Source organism: Netta rufina, assembly GCF_964035555.1.
Source record: "Netta rufina genome assembly, chromosome: 12".
Lineage (NCBI taxonomy): Eukaryota > Metazoa > Chordata > Aves > Anseriformes > Anatidae > Netta > Netta rufina.
In genome coordinates, this window is record NC_140135.1 from 12,888,220 (window position 1) to 12,914,380 (window position 26,161).

At 45.4% G+C, this 26,161-nt stretch overlaps 1 protein-coding gene across 2 annotated transcripts; it reads left to right on the forward strand.

Annotated features, from left to right (window-relative positions):
* Positions 1–6,045: 6,045 nt before the first annotated feature.
* Positions 6,046–19,222, forward strand: LOC311213706 (UAP56-interacting factor-like). Of its 2 annotated transcripts, none has more exons than XM_084293898.1 (9): positions 6,046–6,205; positions 9,099–9,242; positions 12,661–12,803; positions 14,836–14,963; positions 15,745–15,829; positions 16,241–16,281; positions 16,367–16,441; positions 17,104–17,215; positions 17,983–19,222. In XM_084293898.1, the coding sequence occupies exons 1-9, from the start codon at positions 6,118–6,120 to the stop codon at positions 18,076–18,078; spliced, it is 912 nt and encodes a 303-aa protein (XP_084150024.1). In that variant the 5' UTR covers positions 6,046–6,117; the 3' UTR covers positions 18,079–19,222. The 2 variants fall into 2 exon arrangements, with proteins under 2 accessions (XP_084150024.1, XP_084150025.1); XM_084293899.1 differs by having other exon boundaries at positions 15,748–15,829.
* The last annotated feature ends 6,939 nt before the right edge of the window (positions 19,223–26,161 follow it).

Sequence of the window (26,161 nt, forward strand, 5' to 3'; positions counted from 1 at the left end):
CTTTCTTTTTTCATTAAGAACCAGTAATAAGAAAAACCAGAGTCACTAGTTTAGTGGCAGAAGGCTCCCAAAGCCAAACTTCTTGTCATAATGAGTAGTAAGTCATAGCTGTGCCAGTTTCTTCTATAAAACAGAGATGATAGCATTTTCTTGTTTAATAAGGCAGCTAAAATGAAAACAGGAAGAGGTAGATGTTGTAGTGAGACTGCACTAGACAAACCTATTTTCTCACTACTGTACTACAGACAGCGTCTGTGTTTCAGAAGACTGAAAACCACCGAAAATCCCCCACTTCCATGTATAGCTTCCACTTTGAAAGTCTTCGTGGTTACCCACATCCGCTCTAGATGAGATAAAAACTCATAAACTCATAAAGATATGATATCGACTAACATTGAGAGGTACTGTTAGTGCCCTAGAGGAATGAGATCTAGATAAGGCTTTGATCTACCTAACTTTCAACATGTATTGCAAGATGTGGTTATTCAAAAGTCTTGCAGTAATCTTGTTCTGGGTATGACTAAGCCAAGCCATGCTCTGAAGAAGTGCAAGAGCGGTATGGCCAGCCTGCTATGCTGTACTCACACCTCTTCTGACCACTGCTCAGCATCATTGCTCACAGCTCCACATTTACCTTGAGCACTGCCTTCTGGAGAAAGCTAGACAGGGTCATCTAGATTGGAAATGCTGGTACAAAACTGATTATGAAAGAAGCGTCGGGAAAGCAAGAGTGGAGTCCCTTATCTCTCATGTACCTTCATAACATCCCCTTCTGTCCTGCAGGCTGTGTCCCAGGTCAGGTCAGTGGCCTGGGCAACTGCGCATGACAAGAGCATCAAAACACTGCAACAGTGACACTGCTCAGGGGTGTAATGAGGTGTAATGCTCCCCAGAACTTCCCCTGGATTTGCAGACCTCTGCTGCCTGGCACAAGCTCTGGGCACCTCAAGCCAAGCAGCAGCTGCAGGGTCTGACTTGAGTAGACATCCCCAAAGATCTCAGCGTTCCTGAAATAAATACTTGAGCTGAATACAAAGCAGATCTTTGTCAGTCTGGATTGCCTTTTGCAGTGAGAAACAAAGTCCTCCTAAGATGTCAGCTTTGACCTTTCTTTGCAGTCTTTAAAGACTTCCTTGCTTTAAGCAATTAAACACCAGAGCTTCCATAATGTTCTTACTATGTTTCCTTATGAGTAGCCTCAGTCCTCCTACATGTGAGGTACTGAGATAACACATTCACAGTTATTTCAGCACTCACATGATCCTTCTGCCATCTCCGTGATTACTCTTCAATTCCTTCTCACTTTGCATACCAGTGTACAGTCTGTTCCTAATTGATACTGCTTTTCTTCTTCAAGACCTGCAAATGTCTACAACCTCACACAGAGAGTTTAAATAATCTCCAAATAACCAGATTCAAGACTCATACTAAAATGGTATCATTTGTCCCACTTTGAAAGAAAAGCAAGCAAACCAAATAGGTCAAGAGGCAAACAGCACGCTGTCAGTGCTAAAGGGTGGTGATTTATCTGAAACACCATTTTGAAAGAGCTAGAGATAACTCAAAATACTACAGTATCTGATGCTTCAATAGAAAAGCGAGCGGGATTCCATCTGCTTGCTTTGGTGAGCAATATCTATTCTTAAAAATCTTTTGTACAGACCACAATAAAACAGCAGATCCGTTAATGAGAAGGTTCCTAGTACCCTTTCCATTGGGAGCATCTGATTATTTGTACAGCTAGCAATGCTTCATTGAGCACCAGAAAATACATTCTTGAAGGCAGCAGGGAGGGCAGCTCCTACCCTCAAAGATGTAATTCCAACTACCACTTATTCCAATTACACACACTGGAAATACCTCCTCATGGTGCCACAGAGGTCTTTTGTCTTTTTTATCCTTAACTGGTCATTCTAGTGTGATTTCTAGAAGTATTTTTTAGTTGTTATTATATTTTATTTATTTTGAATAATGTGTTTGCCATGCAATAGCATACTTTCCTTGTTTGTTTATTGGCAAAATTTGAAATACATACCTTTTATTGGAGGTTTACTCTAAATCAAGAGCCTCTGAGAAGCAACATGAACTATAACTGCTCTTACACAACCAGCAACAAAGCAACCAGCAAAAAAGCTGCATGCTCTATCAGTGAATCTCCCTCTGCTGGGATGTAAGTAGGTTGGATACAGATTGCACTGGAGCTACCAAGTCCCCTGTCATCCTGTACATGTGTGGGTTGAGTCCAAGCTCATGCTATTGCAGTTATCTTTAATCAAGTATGCCATGCATTTCACAACTCACATCTCTATCACACAAAAGACTGTCTAAGATAGGAAGTAACTGTTGTGACCTTGTCCTAGATAACTGGACACGAGATGATCAACTGTAGTGTGCTTTAATACAATCATTTTGGTGTGACATCATCCTGTAGGCCTCCAGCTCTAAACATACTTTTCATGGGATGACTTTAAGGATGTTCTGCATATTCCAGAGGTATAGCTAATGGGTTTAGTAAGAGTAGTTCTGCATATACCAGGCTGAGATCTCATTTCTACTCCACATACATACAGAGAAAAAAAAAAAAAAAATCCTTCTCTAAATCCCTTGCAGTCTTACAGTACCCAGACTGCAACTGCTAAATGCATTAAGCAAATCATGGAGCTCTTCATTAACTGTTAACGAGAAGTGGATGACCTGTCAGTGAACAGTTGTTATCACTGAGCAGAACTTGATGATATGCACCTCAACCACCTTATTACATCCACTCATAAGTTTTGCATAAAAGCTGAAGTACTATCATCAAAGTAGCACACATTCTAGGAATGGTTAATGAAGGGAAAAATCAGCAAGATCAGGAGGCTTGTATTCTCAGTAAGCCTGTAGAACAGTTTTGTTCTCTTCCATCTTCTCCAGATGATTATCAAGTAGCAGCACATGGTTAAAAGGCCATGTTCAGCATCTAACAATAAAACATAAGCTCTTTGATGATGGTGCACCGATTTCGGAGCAAGCTAATGAAGCTATACGGATACCAGTACTCATTAACTGCTGAATTACTCTCCTAGAGCTCCAACCAATTAAAAAGCCTCAACACTCCCCCTTGTGGGCAAAATACGAAATATCACGAAAATACCTGAGAGGAATTCTGGCCCATTGAGATAAGCAGCTATTTATGCTTTGAGCAATTCTGATATACGGTGGAGTGCTTCCATACCAGCAGATACAAAGGTATGTATGCAGATGCTAAACGCTTCCTTAACATGTGTTCCTACAACCATCCTGACCTACTTCTCAAGAAAAACCCTTCATTTATTTCCTAATGCATCATGTAGTTTTGCGTCTGTTTCACTGAAAGTGAACAGTCATATTTCTGTTATTAAGTAACTGCAAGTTGAGACACCCCTAAGAATAACGGACAAAGTGGTCAGGATTAATTTTAAATACATACTTTTATATCAAGGCATAAGATTTATGACAACAACAAATCATCACAAGTTCTTTAGCATGCAGAAGATTCACTAAATCTACCAAGAGACTGAGAAAATATTTCAGATAATACAAGTCTTTGGATGCTGGCATGTGTTCTCTTCTCCCACTGACTTCTATTTTTATTTGTTTTAGCTAAAAGCCTTCTAGGGTTCCTTAGGGTTTGGCTATGTGACAAAAGGAGCATTTGATAAATTGAAATGCTCATTGCCCTGAAATAACACTTTTTTTTCTTTTTTTTCTTTTTTTGTGAAAAAGTTCATTATGCATATGCCTTCAGTGAGGGGAGTACCTGGCACCTTTGGCAGAAATCTCTGCCCCAGTTTGCTCCAAGGGCTTAGCTTGACAGCTGGTTGCTACAGTGTGATTTAGTCAATGCAAAACAGTTCTAGAGGGAAATGTAGAAAAGTGTTTTTTTTTTTTTGCTTTGTTTTGTTTTAATAACACTACTTTAACCTTCAAAAAGCCACATTCCTGAAATTCCTTTCTTAGGATGCAGGGTCGATTTTGTCTGCTAGATACTTGCAGTGTTCTGCAGGGCAGGGGGATTTTGCTTCTCAAGAGGTTCTGGCTCTTAGGGCCTTTTCAGCAAGTCCAGCATGTAACACCTACATTGCTAATGTGAGAAATTACACAGAACTGAGTTGACGGCAGTGCTTAGACATACAAAGCAAATGGGACACTTGCCAAGACATTAAGAGGGCACAGACTGGCAGCTGAGAGAACAGAGTGTGTATCAGCTCATACTTCCCAGATGCAGAAATATGGCTCGTAAAGATTTTATCACTGCATTAAATCCTATGTGGCTTAGAGAAAAATAGGTAATAAAATCTCTCATCTAGTGAAGGAGAAATTGCTTTATTGTAATTCAATTAAAAAAAAAAAACTATCATTTGAAAATGCCTCCTATTTACTAAGTTGCTTTCAATATTTCTAAAACTCTGCTTTTGTCTTGTTTTGTCTCTTATTTATTTCACTAAAAATGATAAAATGGAGACACTATTGGAAATCTCTCAGCTGTTGATTTTAGATACTCTGACAATATAATTAAACATGATTTTGTAGAAGGTAACAATGCTTTTCATTACACTGGCCTCACTGTGGACCAACTCCAGCTTCCTACCAGTGCAGAAACCTGGGCCATACAATCCACATCTCACCTGTACTCAGTGGAGACTCCAGCCCGCTCCTACACTCCTTCTCTTGCAGCTCCTTGGAAATTCCTGCTTCACAGCGGGCTCCAGGACACCTCCCAGGGCCCTTCTCCAACACGCTTGTTGGGTACCAAAAGCTGACACTGCTGTAGACCACCTCTCCAAGCCCATTGCTAAAGACCAGGTTTATGTGTATACTTCCAGTCCTACCCCAGCAGTTGCAGCTTCCCTGACTTCTCTAAATTGCTGGGAAATTGCTAATGGGTCCCTTTGAAGGGAAAGCTCCTGGACTAGAGGGCATTAGAGCCAGGGATCCCCAAAGAGCAGCAGCAGTACCCGCAGGAAACCTTGTACATCACAGAATCACAGGGTATCACAACCTTAGCCTCCTAACATTTTGCATTAAAATACTTTAATGGTCATCCTGCAGTGTCATTGCAAAAAATAGCTAAGGTTATTTGTTGGTGTCTTTGCTCTTTTCTTTTACAAAAGGACAGTTCCCTAAACGAACACTTTCACAAGTACTCCATCTTGCTAAGAGCTACACACATACCAGAAGGCAATCTTTGCCCTGATTTGTTTGCATGTAGAAATTTCTCTCCCTATTTGAAGTGCAAGCTATTGTGGAAAACATGTCTTGAAAACACGGAATGTGCAGACTTAGTTCTGAGACTTATGTGGCCTTTATTATGTATGCAGTGTGGAAGGTTATCTCAGAGCACTTGTAAAGACACTTTAGAAAAATACGATCTTTGTGTACAGTACTGCTAACCTGTGGGAGAGGAGGGATTGTTCTCCCCCTTCTACCACTTTGGTTTAGTTTTATCCAACTAAAAGTAGAGGAAGACAGTTTAGGTGGTTTTCAAGGTGCAGGACAGCATCAGTGCCACAACCGATGTGCCCTAGAGACTGAAAGATCCCCCGAAGAATCAGAATTCTGTGAGTGGTCCAGGGGCGCTCAGGGCCCAGTCCCAAATGATGCTTGCTCCCCGAGCTCACGAATACAGACAGCAAGCTCCATTCTTGAATACAAGCCAAGAGTGCCTCCCCTCCTCAAGTTACCACGTCTTTCTAGCTTTCAAAATGAAGCAAAGCCATTCCTCCTTCTCCATCACTCAGAAATGCCTTTCCGAAGCTCTTCCTCTTGCCCTAAACCCCAGAGGAGAAGGGCTCGGGAGGAGAAGACCGCCAGCACAGAGGCTGGGGCACGGTGCCCGGCGGCGCTGCACAAAAACCTCCCGGGACCGAGCGGGGATGCCCCGAGGATGACTGCAGGGGGGTCGGAGCGGGCAGAGCGCCAGGGCAGGGCCGGGAGCAGCGGGCGGGCCGGGAGAGAGGGCGGCTGGCGGAGGGCCGAGGCGACCCGGGCAGGGTGCCGGGGCCGCCGCAGGGTGCCGCCGGCGGGTGCCGGCACATTCCGGGCAGGCGCACTGCGAGAGGAGCGGGGAGGCGGCGGCACACAGCGCCCTGCGAGCCCATGGAGGCGGCGGGGCCGCAGCCGGGCCCCAGCCCCAGCCCCGCCGCGGGGCCGCAGCCGGGAGCCGAGGAGATTGACATGTCCCTGGGTAGGTCCGGAGCAGGGCTGGGGGTGCTGCTTGGAGCTGGGTTGCTGGGGGGGGGGGGGGAGCCGGGGACGGGCGCGGGGCGCTGCCAGCCCCGGCTGCGCTGGGGGGAAGCCGGCCGGGGAGGCGCAGCCGAGGGAGGAATCGGGGGCTCGAAGCCGTCGCGGTGCTTTCCGGGCAGCGCCCCGAAACTTTAGGGGGGGAGGTCGAGCGGCACGGGCCGGGAGAGGCTCACGACTGAAAGACGGAGATGAGACATTGAGACATAGCCCGGGGTGTGCGGGTTATTTATAGCTGCTTGCTCGTGATGCTCGTCATTCCTCTGGCAGCGGATATGGGAGCTGTGCATAAACAACTGCCCTTGTATTAACTCCGAAGACTGGGGCGGCGGGGTTTGGGCTATCGATCTTGGTGGATTATCCCGGTGACATCGCCGCTGTGGAAGGAAAGTCCACCAGCACCTTTTAAGACTGGGTTAGCTTCCTGACAGAAGCCCTGTGTCATTTCCCAGTAGTGAGCCACTTGTCAGGAATAGCAGAACATTTTCCACAGCCAGCTCAAGCTGGTACTTGATACTGATGCACATGCCTTTTAATGGTGGTATGAGGATTTAGAGCAATAATTGGTTTGGTCCCTAACTTCATTTGTTTGTTTGTTTGTTTGTTTGTTTTTCCCCATGGTGTTGCTTGTGCACCTGTCTTCTGTTTGTTGGTACGTGATACTCCCCTTTCTTCTGTTCTCCCTTAACACTTCTCTCAGTCAGACCTTCTGCTTACACCTCCACGTTCAGTCCAGAATATGCTTTACTCAGAGGAGAAGAGAACCGCAAAATGAGAGCCATGGTTATGAACTGATACTTTTACCACCACGTGCATATATATGTTGGTTCTTATTTGAGTTAACAGTCACAGGTAACTGCAGGAGTTATGCTAAGGCGGCCCTTGTGGGTCTAATTCTGTCTTGGAGGCACAGAAGTACCTTAAATGACCCCTCACCTTAGTATTCCATTACGTTGCCCTGTTAACCCCATCGTATTTATGGGAAAAGAAGAAAAGGTAAGAACTGATACCCAAAACACTGATAGACCAGGCAGCCAAGCATTCATCTCCTCTCTGCTCCTAGTGAGCTTTTCCTCTCAGTGTGGAGAACCCACCCTGGGACGCCTGTGATGACCTCCCTGCCGAGCAGGCAGGGCTGCTGTCCATATGCTTCAAAGCAGTCTGTGCCCCAAATAGCACATATCCCAAAGGCACACTTAGCTGACAACATTAGCGCATTCATACCAAGAGCATTGCACAGCCTCTCCCAATGTGCTCTCTTCCTAGCAAACTTGATAGAGAAATCACAAAAGCAGTCACGCAGACTATTCTTACATCTGCTCTTGTTCACTTTCTCTGGGCCTTGTATTAATTTGGACACAGGATTTTCTTGATAGAAAATGACAGGTGACAAGTGCTGGAGGTATGATTTGCTGTTTGTGATAATCACCCTTTGAGAGCTAATGGCACTTTGTGCTTCCACTCCAGTGATTCATTAAGGAGCTAGAGTAGTCTCTGCCTGGGAAAAGCCTGATTTGAACACTTCTTGCCTCACTAATTTGGCAAAAGTTAAAGCATTCTGCTTGGAGCATACTAGATGCAGTGTTATTAGTTGATAAATGTTTTCTGGAAGCTTTGAGGTTAAAAGAGGAAATTGTTGGAAAATATGAATTAATGAGGAAGATGTCCCTTTGCCATTCCTCTTCATTGGAACAGCTTGAATTAAAAAGACCCCCTTGATTTCAAACCAGCTCAGTGAGAAATGGGCTGCTTTGAGCTGTTTTGGGATGATTTCATGATAGAGCTTTGTGTCTAAGAGTAGTTTGTGCATGGTCCAGCACTGTCTTTTAAGAGTTAAGAACACTTCAGGATGATCGTGAGCTTTCAAAACCCTGCAGAAGCATGAAGAATGCTCTGAATACTGTAGGTGGGATTGCACCTTCCTCTGTGTCCCTCGTGCTCTCTGTCAGGAAGTAAATAGCACTTCTGTGCAGTTCAGGGGCTGTGCGATGGCGGTGCCAGAGGAATTTAGCTACCTAGATTGCTACTGAGTGGTGAAGCTGCAACACCAGCTCTAGATAGTCAGAAAATCAAGAGTCAGGTCCTGAAGACTGTGGCACTTAAAATACAAAGTACTACTGCTATTTGTTGCACATGTTGCATTTATTTGTTTACTGTTTTTTTTTGAGCCACAGAGGCTTATGGCTTCAGGCTTCATTTCATACCACCAAGGGCTAGAAACTTGCCTTGTTTTTTTTAAGGCAGTGAGGGAAGTCATGCACAGAGCTGTGTTGACTTCAGAAGATGGAAAAGGAAAGGAAAACATCATACAGCTGTCTGGTGTCCCCTACACGGTGCAGTTTCTGTGTCCCATGGGTGGCAGGGAGAGCATTGGAGTGGCCCTCACGGCATGGATGCTTCTGCCAGTTCTCCTCACTTTGACCACATCGACCACAGCCTCCCAAGTCAGACCTCCTCCGTAAATGTTCTCTGCCCAGCATTGAGCTCTCAGTCAGTGCCCCTGAAAAAGTCTCTTCCCTGATGTTTGTGCAAAGTCTCCAGGAGTGGATCCCTCAGTGGGACGTGGGTCTGAAATCTCTGTCCTGCACATGGTAGATATGTGCCGGATGGTAACACATTTTTACATAATTCACTGTGCCTTAATCTCTAGCCTGCAGGAGCTGAGTAAATTGATCCTATGCTTCCTAGCTAAGCTTAATCTTTCATTGTCTGCCACCACAGCTCACAGAACCACAGGCCCCATTTTTACTGTGGACAATCTCAACTACCAAAAGTGGAAATTGATGTTGGTAGAAATTGTAGCTTTTATGGGTTTCCCCTTTGCCATTTTGATCTAGATGACATCATAAAACGCCACAGGAAAGAACAAACAGATGCCAAAGCTGCAGGGGACAGGCGAAGGCAGCAGATCAAGAACAGGAACTCGGCGTACGGGTTCGGGCGGCCCCGTTTCCGTGCCTGGATGCAGAGAAACTTGCAAGGTACGTGAGTGCCCTGGGCCAGCAAAGCTGCGTTGCCTCCCTGGAAAACACGTTTCTGTGACAAAATACAGCTCCTAAATCTGTCTCCTATCGAATTCCTGTATGCATATAATATGTACTTGGGCACTGAACAGCTTTTCTCTCAGCAACAATGGAATATCAGGGCCCTTTTAGAGGATAAATTCATCCATTTCTATCCCACCCTCTCATGAATTACTAATTCAAAGTGACTTAATATCTATTCTCTATTCCCTTTTGGCTTTGCATATTTTAATTATGCCTCTTCCTAATCCTCTTTTTCCCAGAACACACTTAAATTACCCCTTCAGTAATGGTCTTTGATAGCTCAGTTATTGGAGCTAATTTGTCACTTTTGCCAATCGTGCTATTTTTATGATGAGTTTTTTTATAATACCATGTGATCACTGTAATCTCTGTTTGGTTCCACTAGCTTTCATCTTCAAAACTAAAGCAACGCTAAATACTGCAATGCTGCATGAAATGCCATTCGATAAATAAATTTATCAAAGATTTGCTTTTTTTTTTTTTTTAATTACTGCTAAATCATTTAACTGAAGATTGTAGTGACATTTTGCAGCAATGTCTTTGCATTCATCCCCTTGAGTGCAAGTGACACATTAGGATGGTGGCATCACTGGGAGCAGTCCTGGTCGTCTCAGATTTGCCTCCCACTCTTTCATTCTCACTCTCCGCTACATATTGCCTTACTGAGAATCGTTCTGGTTCAAAATAGTGCTGATAATTTTCCTTGATTTTTCTGTCAAAAAAAGAAACACAGTATTTGATATTCTTCCACGCTTCCACATAGAGACTACTGCAAGCAGATCAAATGAATCAAACAATTACTTTTTTTTTTTTTTTTTTTGTAGCTAAGCTTGGAAAAGAGAACTTTTTCTGTTCATTTGTAGGATGACTTTTTGCTAGTCTTAGTATCTTACAGGTTTTACTGAGTCTGAATTCAGCCCTGCCAAGGACAGAGATCCACCATGCTGTGTGGAGCTGATGTCAGTAGCAATTTTAGGAAGCTCAGCAGGGCCAGGAATTAAGCCCATAATTCTTCAGGGGCTCATTCCACTTTAGTCCCTGCTGAAATGCAGCCCCTTGTGGGCTGAGATGTGATAACCGTTATCAAAATGATAATCAGTACAGCACAGTACTGTAATGACTGAGCATGGAGAAGGGTATTTTGCTGATTGAAACAGCAAGAGAATTCATGCAAGCGAAGTGCTGTTATCTCTCCTGGAATTTGGCTTGAACCATCTCCTCAGTGGTGGGGGAATGATGATTTTTAGTGACAAGAAGTTTGAATTTCAAATCTCCTCCAAAAAGAGTGTCTCAGACATCAGGGCCTTTCCCCAGACTGGGCTTGCTGGGCAGAGGCAGCTCTTGGCCAGTATGGGTGCGCTTAATGCCAGGCTCAGAGCGGGCACCCAGACAAAGGTGGGGGTCCTCCTCAGCTGCTGAAGCTGTGAGCTTTTATTCAAACTTTATTTTATCAACAAACATCTTCCAGACTTTTTGGAGAGATGAAGCCTCCCGTGTGCCACATTTCAGCTTACACGTGACAGACGGAGGCCCTGGTCCCCAGCTGGCATACACGGGGTGCCCCTCAGAGCTGATGGCTCCGCAGTTAGTTATTTACATTGGCTGCGATGCGCCTGAGTGCACTGCTGAGCAGAGGCTCTCTAATAGGAACCGACTGACAGGAGCGTGACTTTCTAGTCGGGGTTGCCTTTTGCATCTGTCCCTCCCTTTGCACTGGTGAAATACCCTGGAAAAGCAGCTGAGCTCAGTCTCTCTTGCTGGAAAGAAGTTGCCCTGTCCAGTGTACAGGCGAGCTGCAATGCAAGGCTTGGGGGCCTATGGGAGAGGGGTCTGGTTAACAAGCGAGAGAGAAGGGAAAGCACACAGTAGCTGTCAAAGGGAACAAGAAAGGGAAAAAAACAACTGTGGAGAAAGATGTGAGAGGGAACAACAAAGTGCTGGTAAATACAGCAAGACCACATCCGGTCAAAGAAGACACCGAGTACTAAAATCTGGGTGTTTGTCAGACAGAGTTTTGCACACCTGCATGTCTTCTGCAGCAAGGGCATCTTTTCCAAGACATAACTACTGGTCCCACAAAACTTGTGAACAGCACTGCATTTTGTGCATGTCACCAACCAATATTTTCTGCCCTTGGGAGCCAAGCACCATGACTGCTGGCTGTGAGGTACCTGCCACAGGCATGCCTTGGTGCTTCTCATTGTTCAGAGCCAGAGCAGCTCAAATGATCGTCAGTTTCTTGCCTTGTAACCAGTGCCACCAGCCTGTGGATGAGCCCCTTGTTATGCCCTGGGGCTGGAGCCTTCATTAATCACTGCGGTGCTGTTCCCTTGACAGCAATGTCACCACTTCCTCAGAGCGCTTCATTTCTAATAGCTCTAAGTCATTATAAATTGCTGTGATGTAGGAATCAATGGTATGGAATCAATACACATGCCTAACCACTCCCTAGTTTGTGTCACTGAGGTTGTCTTCTCTGGTGTGGGGTTTTAACCACGTGGTTAACTGCCCGCTGCAATTCACTGCTTTATGTCTGATTTATACACCCTGGTGAGGATGTACGCACATTTCACTGATAATAGCAGCTTGGAAAATGCCTATTTAATTATGACTACAGAAGTTTGTCATATGGAGTAATTAAGCTTTAATGCATTGTGCTGCTGTCTGACAGACTGAGTGCTTTCCTCTCACCCAACACTTCAGCACACTCAAAAATTATAAACAGGCTTAGGGGAAAAAGTTAAATGCAAGGTGTGTGGTTTCAGTGTATGTATTGTACAGTAACATAAAACAGCAGTAGAAGGTGCCCCCTTCAATATATGCAGTAAGTAAGGATATGTCAAGCTAAAATAAAATAAATAATTGTAGGCCAGTCGTCACTTACCAAGTGAGATAGTGTGGGCACTCAGATCTATTCCAGACTGCTGCAAGTTTGGCTTCCAGATGCCTGGGTCACTTGCGTATCTGTATCAAAAGGCTTTTCCATTTCACAGTTAATTCATAGTAGTGTGAGCTCTGACAACAGATTGACAGGTTTCCTGATGTGAGTGTTCCTGCCTTTATTAGGAAGCAGAACTGTGGAAGGCTTTTCTCTTCTGTATTCTTTCAAATCAAAGGATATGTTTGTCAGTCATATATATCATGAAAATGTCGGAGTGAGACATCGGTATGATAAATTATTTTATATTCTGCAAAATTAATTTACTTTTCTGGAATACAGTTATGAATTTCTTGTCTCACTACTTATATAGCTACTCCTATATCATATTAAGTTAACCTTGTAATACATTTGAAAAACTGTAATCCTAAATTGAGTTTTGAAGGTTGCTAAAATAACTGTTAATTTTCTTAGGACCTAACCGTTTTAGAAGGGGGTTTGGACAACAACAATACAATCGAAGACAATTCAGGAATACTGGGCCAGGTCCTCGGAGAAGAGCAGCTGCTGCATTAAATGGAGTGAGCCCTTTAAATCGCCAGGCATCAGCTCAAGAGGTAGGGGAGTACAGAACGTACAGCTATTCCCAAATGTCATGTAGTAATCAGCTAGATTTTCTGATTATGGATCACCCAAGAACAATCTACATAAAAAATGCACAGGCACAGTCTTTTGTATGCCTATGCACAGCATTTGTATGCATAGGTGTGTACAGACATACGCATATAAAACAGCAATTTTCCTGTTGGCTTTATAAGCTTTAGACTTGACATTTTTTTTTTACTGAATATGATTCCATGGTTTTTTTTTTTTTAAAAAAAAAAACAAAACACTGTTTTTAAAATATTTTAAAATATTTGTAAATATTTCCATAAAAACAAATTTTATGTCTTCTCGTCTTCCTGTCATTACTTAGAGATGACATGGAATTATCATTTAGATAATAGGAAGATGAGAAGACATTGAATTTGGAAATCTTATGGAAATACTTTAAAATCTTTCTCAATGAGTTCTTGCCACCCAGAGCATTTTCCAAGGCCCAGTGAAGTCAAAGGACAGAATGTTTGTGACTTTAGGTGCCTTTGCTTCTGGGATGTACTTTGTACTAGCAAGTGTGCAGCCTTCCCCAGGGACACTGATTACCAGTGCTATGACAACCACAGGTCAGATTGCCCAAGTGCTTCAATGTAAAATGCATTTTTTGTCGTTCATAGCTTTCCTTCTCTCAAGTTTAAATATTTAAATTTTGTCTCAGTTCAAAAACTTTTAAAAATAGTGAAATATTTTCATTCAATTTTTCAGTTATTTTTAAGACTCAAGAGATGAGAAGAAAAATATGCATTCACCATTAACTTAATTCTAAGAGCTTTCTTCTGAGTATCACTAAAATTAAACTGGCTTGGTGTAGAAGGTGGGAATTGAACAAGTAGACAGTCCTTTGTCATAAGAGGCCATTTTTTCCTTCATTGGTAGAAATTCACTCAATTAGGAGGTCTCATATGCTCAGTAAGCTTTTAAAAATAGCAAACTGGTGAACATGATGGCACCTTTAATGGCTTTGTCCTGGAAATGTAAGTTAGGGAAACCTAAACTAAGCATGCATGTGCATAAAGTGTGGTTATTCTTGAAAATAACAACTGCAGTGACTCAGGTATATATTAAGTATGGCTGGATATTAACAAAGCAATAAGCAGTTGCTGGGAGGCATAATTCTACGGCAGCTTTTGTGTGTGTGTGTGTAAATAAACCTAGTGAGGAGAATGTGGAAACATTTCAGTTATTGGGTAGTAACAGTAATGGTAGTTGTCCCACATAAATTAACTGAAAGGAGTACATGGCTGTATGTATGAGTAATTGCGGGAGGACCTGTGCTAATGTCTTTTGATGTGCTTCATGCTTTGGGGTTCAACTGGGCTATTTATGTGTCTGAACAAGAAAGAGTCAGTGACTGAAAAGAAACCGGAGCAAGACTATAATGCTTGACTTATGTAAGATTTGCGCTCTACAGACTATTATTTTTTTTGGTATTTCTGTACAATTAGGATGAAGCATTCTCCCTAGTACTTGTAATTTCATGCCCAGAAATTGCGGCACGCATACCGATTGTTGACAATGGTGTGCAATAAATCCAAACACTAAGAGTACAGCAATGTGCTTGGTAGAAATATTCTTGCTATACAAGCCAAATGGAAGAGGCCAGGTTTCAATAGGTTTGGTGAGGAAACAGTTTCCAATTAGGAAAACAACAAAGGCTCTGCTGCAAGACTGCGGAAGTTGCAAAGAAAAAGCTGTTGCGAATGGAAATATGTGAATGCAGAACACACAGGACAGGGCTGAAACCCCCTCGATACAACCACCAGTGACACCAAATGTGTTGGTGAGTGCTGCAGGCACCTCAGTACTGAATGTTCTCAAGCCTGCACTCACTAGACAGAGCTGAAGAAAATGCCAAATGAAGGCGCTCAGGTTTTCAGGCAGTGGCAGTCATCAGGGGAGGACGATTGCACGCTGTCGCTCCTGGTCGCTCCTTCTTTGCCTGGCATGGCAGCGGTGCAGGTGCCAACCACTGAACTCTTACTGCTCTTTCAGGGCAACAAGACCGAAGATGCTTTCGCCAAAAGCAGCAGCAGTGGGCAGCTGGAGGCACAGCGACGGCCACCCCTGGGTCCCAAGCGATTCAGAGCAGCTGCTGCCAGCACCCATGCCCCAGGGAGAAGGTAAAAACTTTGGTAATTTCTGGTTTTCAGCAATTCTCTGTGGCTCCACTCTTGGTCTGCTGCAGCAAGTGTGTGTTCATGTGACATGAGAGAAGGACCTTGGGTGTGTTACGAATGCACCTGGATATGAAACAACCTTTTGTTAATAAGTCAGGTATGAGGTCTGTTGCATTATTCTAGCAAGCACAATGTGACCTTTATATTTTTATTAAACTTCTAATATGTCACTCTGGGGAAAGTTTTCAAAGGGTGAAATATCCTTTATTTTCACAAAAGCAGGAAACACAGACTCCATTCTGAAGGGAGAGGCAGGGAGTGAAGCTGTGGGAACAGATGCTGCACCCCGGGATCCATGATGGGTCCAGGCTGCGGGGATCTGGGCCCGGCTCCAGTGTCTATCTCATCGTGGTCCTTACGTTCTCCCTGCTCAAATGGAAGCTGGGTTTCAGTCCTGTCTTTCTTTGCCCTGAGTAGAACATGGACTGAATGGCCTCCAGGGGTCCCTTCTGACCACATTTTTTTCTATGATTTTATTCTATCATTTTTCTTTTAATGAGAAGAGTTCAGAACAAACACAAGCTGCTGTTTCATTTGAGCAGAAAAACTTGTTTCACTGGAATTCTTTGCTGAAAAACCTTTGGGGCTGAACTTGGTAAAATATTCCTCAAGTGCTTCTCATATTGCTTTTTAATACCAAACTCAGTTGAGTACTTCATCATTAAACTTTAGGAGAGACCTGCTATCATATTCACTTCTGCCCTTTTCTCTCCTTTCTTACCAGCAGGCCTTTCCTTCTGAACAGGGGTCCAGGCTTCCAGCAGAAGCGGATGATGCAGCGGTTCTCCAAAGCCAACTTTCAGAGAGGGGTCAGTACAGATGCATTTTTTGACAACCTGCAGGTGGTGACCTTTCAGTTTTACCAGCCCTTGCTTAGTTGTATCTTTCCTTCCAAAAGTAACTGGGAGAGATGGATGACTTTACAGAGAATATATGAGAATATATTCCTAGGACAGGGCTTTTTAATACAGCTTAATATTCTGGTATCTGGAAAGTAAAACATGGGCAGGTGATAGAAGTCTGCAGCTTGTACAGCAGCACAAGGAGAGGAAACTTCAGTGCTGGTTGCCTTGCCTGTGCTGTGAGGAAACCCAAGATGAGCAACTTTCTTGATGACACACAAAGAAAGAACTATTCAAATATACCAAATGAATTACCAGAAAAGGAATAATTGTTTTTGAGATATAATTAAGTGATTTTTAAAATTTATTTCATTGCAGATAGATGCTAATGCAGAAGGGAAACTACCAAGGATGCGAAGGTAATTGGTGAAAAAGGCACACTGCTAATGTGATGTGCTCTTTCAGGCTTGAATCAGAGCTAGAGCTGTCTTACTGTCTTGGCAGGTGGCAAGTGAAACCCAGCCCTGGAGCAGTTCTGACGGTTTCTGTGGCTAATCCCCAGGCAGGACAGGCCAATGTGTAAGTAAATGAGGTGATTTGTTAGGATGGAAGCCCTACAAAAGCCATTGCAAATCCCTTTAGCATTACTGCAGCTTCACTTCTTGAGGGCTGAGTGAATGGTTCAGCCCCCAAATGGATTGCAAATGCTGCCTCATTCTGTTTCTGGCATATCCGAAAGGAGATGGTAATTACACATGGTTGGGTTGTTATCTGGAGTAAGGTGGAGTGAGAGGGGGGGCAGTACAGAGGCGCTCCCAGCCAGGTTCTGCTGCCATGGCTGGTGGCAGTGCGTACCCTGAAGGGACAGCTTGTAGTGGCTCTACAGGAGGAGCAGCACTGGCCTGCTCGCAGGCAGCGTGGCTGGAGGAGCTCAGCATCAGTTCCACGCTGGGTCAGGGCATGTGCAGGATCTGGCACCCAAGCAGGGGCAGGAAGAAAGGTGGGTGAGGGCACTCAGCCCAGAGAGCAGCCCCTGATAGCTGTGATATGACATAGCCACAGTGCTGGAGCACAGCCTGCAGAGCAGCTGATCACCCCTTAAACTCACCCAGACCGCAGTGATTAATGCTGTGGGAAGCACGGGGTGCACAGGGGGTTCCCTTATTCCTTGCCAGTTTGCAGATGATAGGAAGTGAGCTGCCTTAGCTGTCTGGCTGACTGCAGATCTGTGCTTTCCCCAGGCCTGGATCCAAGCGCCCGTTCCTGCGAAGCCAGAGGCCCCCGCCACGGGCAGCCAAGCCCCAGCCCAAGGGGGTGACGCTGAGGTTCAACTTCCGTGCAATGGCAAACCAGGTAGAGGAGCGCCGAAGGGACAGGCGGCACCTTGCACCCTGCTGCAGCCCTGCTGCTAAGCTGTTAATGTCACGCTCAGGTTTTCAGGGCCGCCAGCTGCATTTATCTAGCACAACCTGGGATGAAAGTCCTGCAGCCATATTGGCTAGGTTGCTTGCCAAAATTATGGCATCAGAGAAGACTGTTCAGCAGCTACAGACTCAGCCCAATTTTTCCCGCTGTGTTGGTCCCTCTTGCCCTGTCCTTGTGCTTGCTCAGAGCGGAGAGATGCTCCCCGTGAGTGGGCCTGGCCGGGGGCAGCCATTTCACTGTCGGTGCCCCCCCCTCCTTGGAGACATGCAGCACCTCCTTTGGGCTTTGCTCTCTTTTTGCTTTGGAGACCACCTTGGTGCCACGTTTTACACTGACATATGCTCCAAAAGCCCTGGGGTGGGTCAGAAATCCTGCTCCACCATCCTGCGTTGCCAGCACTTCTTGTCTGGATGGTTTGTTGTTTTTTTTTTCCTTATGCCTTGTGTTCAAATGCCATCTGCTTGCTCCTGTTCTTGCCGAGGATGCCCGGTGTCCTGGGGCTGGGCACTGCTTGGAGGATTTCCAGCTGCACACAGTCTGTCGAGCTCCTTGTCTTCGTGTGATGAGTGGTTTAATTGACTAACTGGCTGTGAAGCACCGTCCTGACTGATGGGCTCTAATCAATACCCTGCTACAGGTCCGGCTGTGCTTTGCAATGAGACGCAGGACTGACTCGCTCTCCCTTTCCCCTGCAGACCAGCCTGACGCTGGATGAGAGGTTCTCTGGTCTGAGGAATAAGAGGCGCTTTACAGCAGCCCGGAGCGCCGGCCGGACGGTCACCATGCCCTAGCACTACATGCTCGTCACAGGGACTGCAGACAGCAGTCCAGGCCCTGTAATGGGCAGCTCAATAAAACTCGATAGATTTCCTCTGAGATAGCTAATTTGGCAACCTGCCGTTTCCTTCCTTACACACAGAATGAGCGAGTGATTGAGGGCAGGGACGTGGCAGCACAAGAGTCAGGGCCACAGCGCTGGGCAGGTGGGAGAGGAGCAGGGGAGGGTGAAGGGGATGAGTGGAGATGGATTTGCTGTGCCAGGGAGAGCCGCGGTGCTGGGGCCACCCCCTGCTGCCTGGGGGTGACCACTGTGAGAGAGAAGGGGACTAACTCCAGGCTGTGCCTGTGGAGCCTCCCCTGCCTTGTCCCAGAGTTGGGACAGCATTGAGGCCCCTGCACCACCCACCTGGGAGGCAGAGCATGTGTGGGGGCTGAGCAAGGAACATGCCCCAGCAGCAGCACCACCAGGGATGCTCCAGCGTTCCCCAGCATCCACCTAAGTGCCTGATTTGCAGCATGCACCCAGGACCCCTACCCAAATGTTTGCAGTGGAAGACCCCCACATCCTCTAAGCATCTCACCCTGCCCTGTTAGACAGCCCTGGGACCTTGTGTTTTGTTTGGTTTGCCATGCTGTTCTGACTGCTGCTGCCAGCTGTGCTGCCGGAGCAGCTTTCCTCAGCACAGAGCACAGATGGGCTGCCCCAGCCCAAATCTGTTCTTCAGTGCTGTGTAGTTCTGCATTAGGGATTTCATAGGTACAGCTCCACTCGTGCTCAAAGTATCAGCAGAATCAAACTTGCAGTTGCAGGAAGAAGGCCAGGCTATACAGCAGTTCGATAAATGTTGGGTGAGAAGTTAACAAGCTGGATCTAGATATTTGTTATTGAAGCTCTGCACCAACTGTGAGTCACTGATCCATTCTCCACCCACTGCTGCAAGCCAGCACTGAGCACACTGGACACAGCCTGTTACTGGGCCCTAAGCTATACTTGTTGAAATAAATATTTGATAGACTGCTTTACATTTTACACCAAGCGTCTTTAACAAGAGACTGGACTTGAAGTTGGTTTTATAGGACTGTGTGAAATGTTACTAGCTGACTAAGCAGTGATGTATGAGTCCAGTACACCAAATAAAAAACTAACTTGTCAAATGTCACCTCCAGTTATTTACCGTCTTTCAGCAGGCTTTCGGCACAAGCTCAGCCTCTCAGCATGGTGCTGAGTGCCCAGGGGGCTTCTCCCCTTTGCCCCCCATTGCATCACTCCCTACTCCTCACATGGAAATGAGCACTCGGCCAACCCAGTGGCAGCATCACTGCTGCAATCAAGCTCCTGCAGCCATTTCCATGGGTCAGCTGGCTCCAAAGCACAGCTGAAGCAGTGGGAGGTTTTAAATAGGTTCCTTGTAAAATCTTGGTTGTTATCACTTCCACTTTTAATGTTATCAGCAAAACTGTCAGAGCAGACCTGGCTTTGAGTATGTCCAAAGTGAAATGCAACCTGATTTCCAGTCTAATGAACTGAGGAGAAGACCTCGTCTCTTCATGCAAATAATGTGGAAGTCACTGAAGATGAACAGGAAATACTGTCACAAATGGCAATAGCCCTGATTGCAGTTGCACATTCACAAAAACTACTGGCAAAAGATGGTAAACTGGCTAAGAAAAAAAAAACAATACCTTCTTACACCAGGTTGCAAAGGGATAGAGCTGTTCAGGAGAGGAGCCATGAGTGCAGCATCCCTTTGGTGTTCAGAGCACACTCTGATACTATTCTCTTAGAAAATGTTTTTCAGCAATCTATTCCTTGTTTTTTTTTTTTTTTTTTTTTTTTTTTTAAGAACTGCTTAAATTAAATGGAGGACTTAATGATAAAATCTACAATTTTTTTCTAGCTTGATTCCCTCACAGAGCTGAGTGAATTTGCATGCAGCAAGAAACAAAACTAGCTGTGTGCTAAACTCATCCATAGCAAAAAAAGTCACAACTGTCATTCTAAACACACACTGGGAAGGGCCACAGTCAGTTCACTGAGGCATAAGTACCCCCTTTCTGCCACACTACTAAAAATTTTCTTTCTAAAGTTATCCCAGTAGTGCATAGGGTGAGCTACTGCACACAATCTGGCTTCCCTTTGAAGAGGGTGTGTGACAGAGTTTAACCATCGCCTGGCAGAGCTCTTTGTCCAGCTGGGCAGTTTCTGGTGGTCTTGATGGGGGTGCCAGTGCCACACAGGCAGCCCACTGGCCCCCTGAGCAGAAGGTGGCAGCAACTGGCCAAGCCACCCTGCACTCAGCCTGTGGCCACCGAGACAGGGCAGCTCTGCAACCTGGGAAACACTTCTACTGCATTTCAGGCTAGCCAAAGCCATCTTCGGCTCTCCAGATTAACACCTCTGGTGGTGCCTGGGAGGTTTAGAAATGCAGGAACAACTGTAGAGGGTGAGAAGAGAGTCCCTGCAGTGCATCCCAGGGAGCACATCCCTGCTCAGTTACTGCACTGAACCCCCTGTTCTGGTGATTTCTTTCTTTAGACACTTGTGTCTTTGTGTTTAGCAACTTTTGGTGGTGTTTTCTTCCATAATTTATTATTGCAGTTTGCTTTCTCTTTGTCTATATTCATTATATTAATTCCTTAGCTTCTTTGTGCCCTTTGTGATTTTTTAGACTAGTGCTGTATTTGCTAACCTCCTTTCTAGGAGAAGAGCCTTGGCATATCTTGATGTTGACTGTCTGGAAGGTGAACAATACCTGTGATTGCCTTCATACCTTTTCAAGCTCTGCTACATCTGCCTGAGATGGCAGGGCTGAGGCAGACATGATATTTGAGATGGATTTGTGCAAGGACTCTGCTTTGTTTTCTGTTCCTCTCCTAATAATTCCTAACATTCCGCTTGCTTTTTGACCCAGAATAGCAATTTGGAGTATGAAATAGTACAACACATTAATACAGGTTTAATGAAACAAGTTTCCAGTCACAGACCTCAGTGTCCCAGTGAACATTTTCTTCAGAAACTGTTCTCACAGCCCCTGTTTCAGTGGTAGATAGCACACCTGAAACAACTGCCTAAAAGAGGTGTGCCCAAGGGATCCGATCCAACTTTCCCATCTAATCCCTTATGCTGACGTTCAGTATTTTCTTAGCTGTTCATGGGGTGTTTGGTTTGATGCTAAAAGCTGCCTTTAATGACACTAACAGGCAGCGGGGAGAAGGCCAGCTTTCCCTGCAATTTTCCCCACTTGCCAGTTCTTGACGATTTTAGTGTCGGGAGATGTGCTTCAAGCGACTCCCCAGTATTTTGGGGCACTATTGCCAAAGCAATGCATAGTCCCAAAGCTCCCCAGGAGCAGTGTGGCTGTAAGGTCCTTGAGAATAAAAATGCATACTTTTAGGCAGACACAATCATCAAATCCATCCTGGCAACAAAGCAGCAGCCAAGGCATCGAGCAGAGGGGCTGGAGTGTGCTCCAGCAGAGGAAAGAGGAGCTGCTCTGCTGAAATGCCAAATCCTCTCCAGTAAAAACGAGCTGCAACTGTCCCCCCAGCACAGAGCAATGGCTCACAGCAGTCTCCCCTGTGTTGCACCAGGGTCTTTGTCCCACTGTTTGTCAGACTGGCTGCAGAATGGAGTCAGGCAGTGCATAAACTTGCTGCCCTGCCCAAAGGTGCCAGGGAAAGCGTCGGCGGAGGTGGAGCCTGCTGTCAGCAGTAGCAGTTGTTGGTTTTCAGGGGTCCTTGGAGGCATTCAGACAGCCAGAAACCACAGGCAAAATATTTAAACAGAAACCCGAGATCCAAACAGCATCTCAGGCACTACAGTTCCCGCAGGGGCAGGAATAAACTGAGCTACAAGCAGAGCACCAGCGCCCGCCAGGCAGCAACCCGTCAGAGAAAAATCATAGCAAGCTGAGAAAAGATGCTCAACCCCCCAGGCTGAAATGAGAGGTGTACCTAGGGGCAGAAAAAAAGCTTTGGCAGGGTGACAGTGTGTTTGCAGTGTGTAGGTTAAACACTGCCTTGCCAAGTGCCCCTGGGGCAGCAGAGCAATAGCTCATTCCCAATGTCTTCACACCTGGGGTGACACAGGCTGCAGAGGGGTGTCCCCCCACACTACCACATGTCACAGATGCACAGAGCCTTCTCCTGTAGGATGGTGTCCTTCTCCCATGACTGCCCAGCCCCAGCAGCCCCTATGCAGCTTCCCACCCTATGCACCAGGAGGGCTTACCAAACTGGACCCAACACTGAAACAAACTGGAAGGGGGAAAGAAACAGTCTGTGGAAGGTCAAACAGTACTGTCAACTAGCAGAAAAATGAACAGCATTCCCCCAGGCAGGACTGGGCAATCCCAGTGCTTTGGTTAAGGCATTGCAATGGGCAGGATGCCTTGCTTGCACAGCTAGCCAGTGCCTGCTTAGTCAGGACCCTGTGTCCTGCAGTAGGTGCAGGTGAAGCTTGGCTCTGCTTTGTACTCTGGAATGGGACAATCCCTTCCAGAGTTTTACTAACGGACCTTTAACTTCCATGTGCAAGAGAGAGTTATTTTTCCCCAGTGTAGATTTCATTCACTGAAGTCCTATTCTCTCTGTTCATTTGGATCAACTCTGACTGCTTTTATAAGGAACATAATTTAAAGTGTTAAAACGTGTAGGAAAGACGAACAGAAAATTAGATTTGGGCTTTAGCCACTCAAGATCAGGGGTTTAGGATTTAGTATTAAGCCATGTTCTAAATCAGATCTTTCCTAACTACATCAGGAGTGCTGCCAGCTTTCATGATTTTACCAAAAGTCCTGTGATGTTTAATGCTGCAGTTAAAACCCCAGTTCCTGGAGGCAGGTCAGGAGGTGAAAATCTCAGCTTGCCTGTATTAAAAAGTCAGTTTGCAATGCTGTGGTTGTGTGGGGAAGACCATGCAGGAATCTGATTCCAAAGAAAAAGAAAAGCTGGGGGGTAATGTCAATTATTTTTTTGAACGTCAGATTTCTAAGTCAACCTCATGATGAGCTTGACTCATGACAGCAAAATGCTGAGAGCACACTGCTGGGCCAGAATCAATCTACAGTCACTTCTCATTGTGGATGGGAATCTATGCAGTGCTGACAGCACTCAGAGACCTTTGTCCACATGTCACAGTGCCGCTGCACTTTCGTGTACCACAATACCAGCCCTAGCTTGTTGCAGAAGCTCACACTCCTGAAACAACAGATTTGCTCTTTCCACAGGTCAAGACTGAAGGAGAGCATCAAGAGGATGCTCTGCTCTAAATTACACCAGGCTGTAACTATTAATCCTCCTCTTACTGAGCTCCAGGAAGAGGATGACAAGGCACAGCCTCGCCCTGTGAGCAATGACACTGTCACTCTCCAGCCACTGCCCCTGGAGGCTGAGGATGTCCCCGATCCTGGCTGCGGATCATGGCAGTGTAACGCAGGGTGGACACAGTGAACCCAGACTGGGGTGGGGCTGGAGCCAAGCGCCGGGTAGGGAGGGGGGTTGCTGTGTGTTGTCCACAAGGCTGGTCACAGCTGGCCACCAGCCAGCTGGGTGAGGCCTCCCCCAGCTGCTCCAGGAGAAGAGAAATTTCCATTCTTGCTGTGGGCATTCAGAAGCCTGCAGGAGCCTGCTGGGAGCCTGTGGTTACCAGCAGCAGCGCCTGAAGCAGGTAGAGTTCTGCATGTATTTTTCCCTCCCCCAGTGACTGCCTTTACAGAAACAAGGGGCTGCCAGAGGCAAGGGTTTTGGCACTCCACAAGCACGCACAGGTCCTGGAGCAGGCAGTTTTGAATTTGTCATAGGTTCATACACAATCCTACTCCACAGATGCTCTGACAAAGCACTGAGAGCTCCATTCCCCGAATGGCACTGCCACACAAGGACCTCAGACATCTTTTATATCACACCTGGAGCACAGCTTTACTAGGGAGCACCACCACATAATACCACGAGGCGAGACTGCAATATTTAACACCATGCTAAGTAGGCCTTGCCAAGGAGGTGTCTGCAGCAGCTCCTCTGGGCTGCGGAGCGCACGCACCCTAAATTTAGAATTTCCCCCTGCCCCAGAGCCAGCACAGCACAATGACTCATCTGTGCATTTGCTTAAAGGATTTCAGTGTCGACCAATCAAGGTTTCTTTGTTGACCACAGTTAATTTTGGTATGCACAAAATTCCTGGGTAAAGACAGGAATTTAACTGCAGTATCAGTGTCTCCAAGATGCCTGCTATGTATTAACAACTGACTGAACAGCTCTCGGTGGTCAAGTCACCATTTCCATTGCAACAGTTTTGTAGTTATAATACTTTCACAAGATAGAAAATAACTTGCAAAAAACCTCACCTAAGGAGAGACTGAGAGGTTTGTATCTTCGCTAAGAACTACAGGTACACAGGAGCCTGTGGGTTTCTCAGCCAGCATGAACTCAGGATGAAGAAGAATAAATGGTCTGACATGCAGCAAGCCCTGGCTGCAGGACACGTGGCATGTCTGAGGGTTTTCTCACTGTAGGAAAGACTGAGATCAAATATCTGCATTTGTATGCTAGTGGTAATGGAGTTGCTCATGTGCAATGAAAAGAGAACACAGCCCAAGCAGCTAGAGACTAGAACAAGACTGATTTACTTCTTTTGCATAAGCCTATAAATTGTTTAGAACTGGCTCTGTTTTCTGAGAAACCATTATCATCTGAAAAAAAAAAAAAAAAAAAAAAAAGAAGTAGGAAAAAAAAAAAAAGAAGTTGATTAATCCCACTACATCCCACCAGATCTCAGGTTCTGGAGAAATAAAAGCCTTTTAAGAGAATTTAAGAGTTCTCCAACTCTGCCCAAGAGGAAAATGGGTGTTTATTCCCATTTTATTCCCTACCCAAGTTAAGGTAGGGCTGTGGGAGGGGGTACTGCCTCCCAGACCTATACCACTTGATAATTTGTGATAAACTGCCTGTAAAAGTATTTTTCATGGAATGCGTTCATGGCTCTCTAGGAGCAGCTTGAAAGCACCACTGCCAGACGTCCCCCCCTACATGAAATCCCTAACGGTGACAGAACTGGGAAAAGAAGATCTGGATTATGTTAAAATGTCAGAACCGATCATTTTGGTGGCAAATACGAACAAATCACATTTTCAGCTATTCAGTGAACCTCCCTTAGCTTTTGAAGAGAACCAGAAATGTTCTCATGAAAGTACTGTATTTCATCAGAAGCTTTCACTACTGGGAATAAAGGAGGTAAACATTTTTATAGAGGTTATTTATTATATACCAGTGTCCTGACAAGATAGGGAATATTCAGTTGTGTTTTTTTTTCAGGTTCTTTTGTATACATTGAATCAAGTTCCAGACCCATTCAATAATTCACAGGCTCCATTCCACACCATATCAGCATCTGCAGCTGCCACTATAGCAGGTTTCCTTTCCAACAGCCATACTGCCATTGTCTGCACCCATCTTTCCAATCCCTCCCGATAGCCAGTGGGAAATGTAAGCTGCAACTCTCGACACAGTGAAGGAAAATCTTTAATAGCTTTTTAAGGAGTGATCAGCAAATTGTTGGAGATGTGATCTTTGTGTCAGGGTCAGACAGGCTGAGAGAGGTCTTAGTCAATGAATTTCCTCCTGCCTGAACTTAGTTGAACATCTTAGTGAAAAAAAAAAGAACAATAACCCTGTCTGCAGCTGCATGAGCCTTTCATTTTCTGCAATTCAGACCCCACCATTGCTGAGAGTAGATGGTCCTGTGGCCAAGTTGCTGCTTTGCCCTGTAGCAAAGGGCTTCTCTGGAGCAGGGCAATGATGGGGAGCAGCAACTATGAGAGGAATATGTCATAGGAGATGAGAAGAGCATATTTTGTGCCAGGCACTTTCTTAAGGGACTGCAGAGCATAAACCAATTTGTCATGCAAAAGCCCCAGTGACCATCTGCTTTACTACTAGCACTTGTATTTTTTTGAGGACATTAAAAAAAGATCTGACCATAAGCCCAGATGTAAGACCTTTACATGTGTCATGGTTTGAAGACTAGATCCCATTTGAGTCTTGTTAAGTAATATTTAAACCAAAACTTTTCTGAGTATCTACTGGTCACTCAATTTT

What these genes read in the sequence shown, in the direction of transcription:
- LOC311213706 (XM_084293898.1), top strand. Translation starts at nt 6,118, where the DNA reads ATGGAGGCGGCGGGGCCGCAGCCGGGCCCCAGCCCCAGCCCCGCCGCG. An exon ending in CAGGCAGGACAGGCCAATGT is followed by an intron (nt 16,442 to 17,103) that starts GTAAGTAAATGA and finishes TGCTTTCCCCAG; the next exon opens with GCCTGGATCCAAGCGCCCGT. An exon ending in TCCGTGCAATGGCAAACCAG is followed by an intron (nt 17,216 to 17,982) that starts GTAGAGGAGCGC and finishes TTTCCCCTGCAG; the next exon opens with ACCAGCCTGACGCTGGATGA.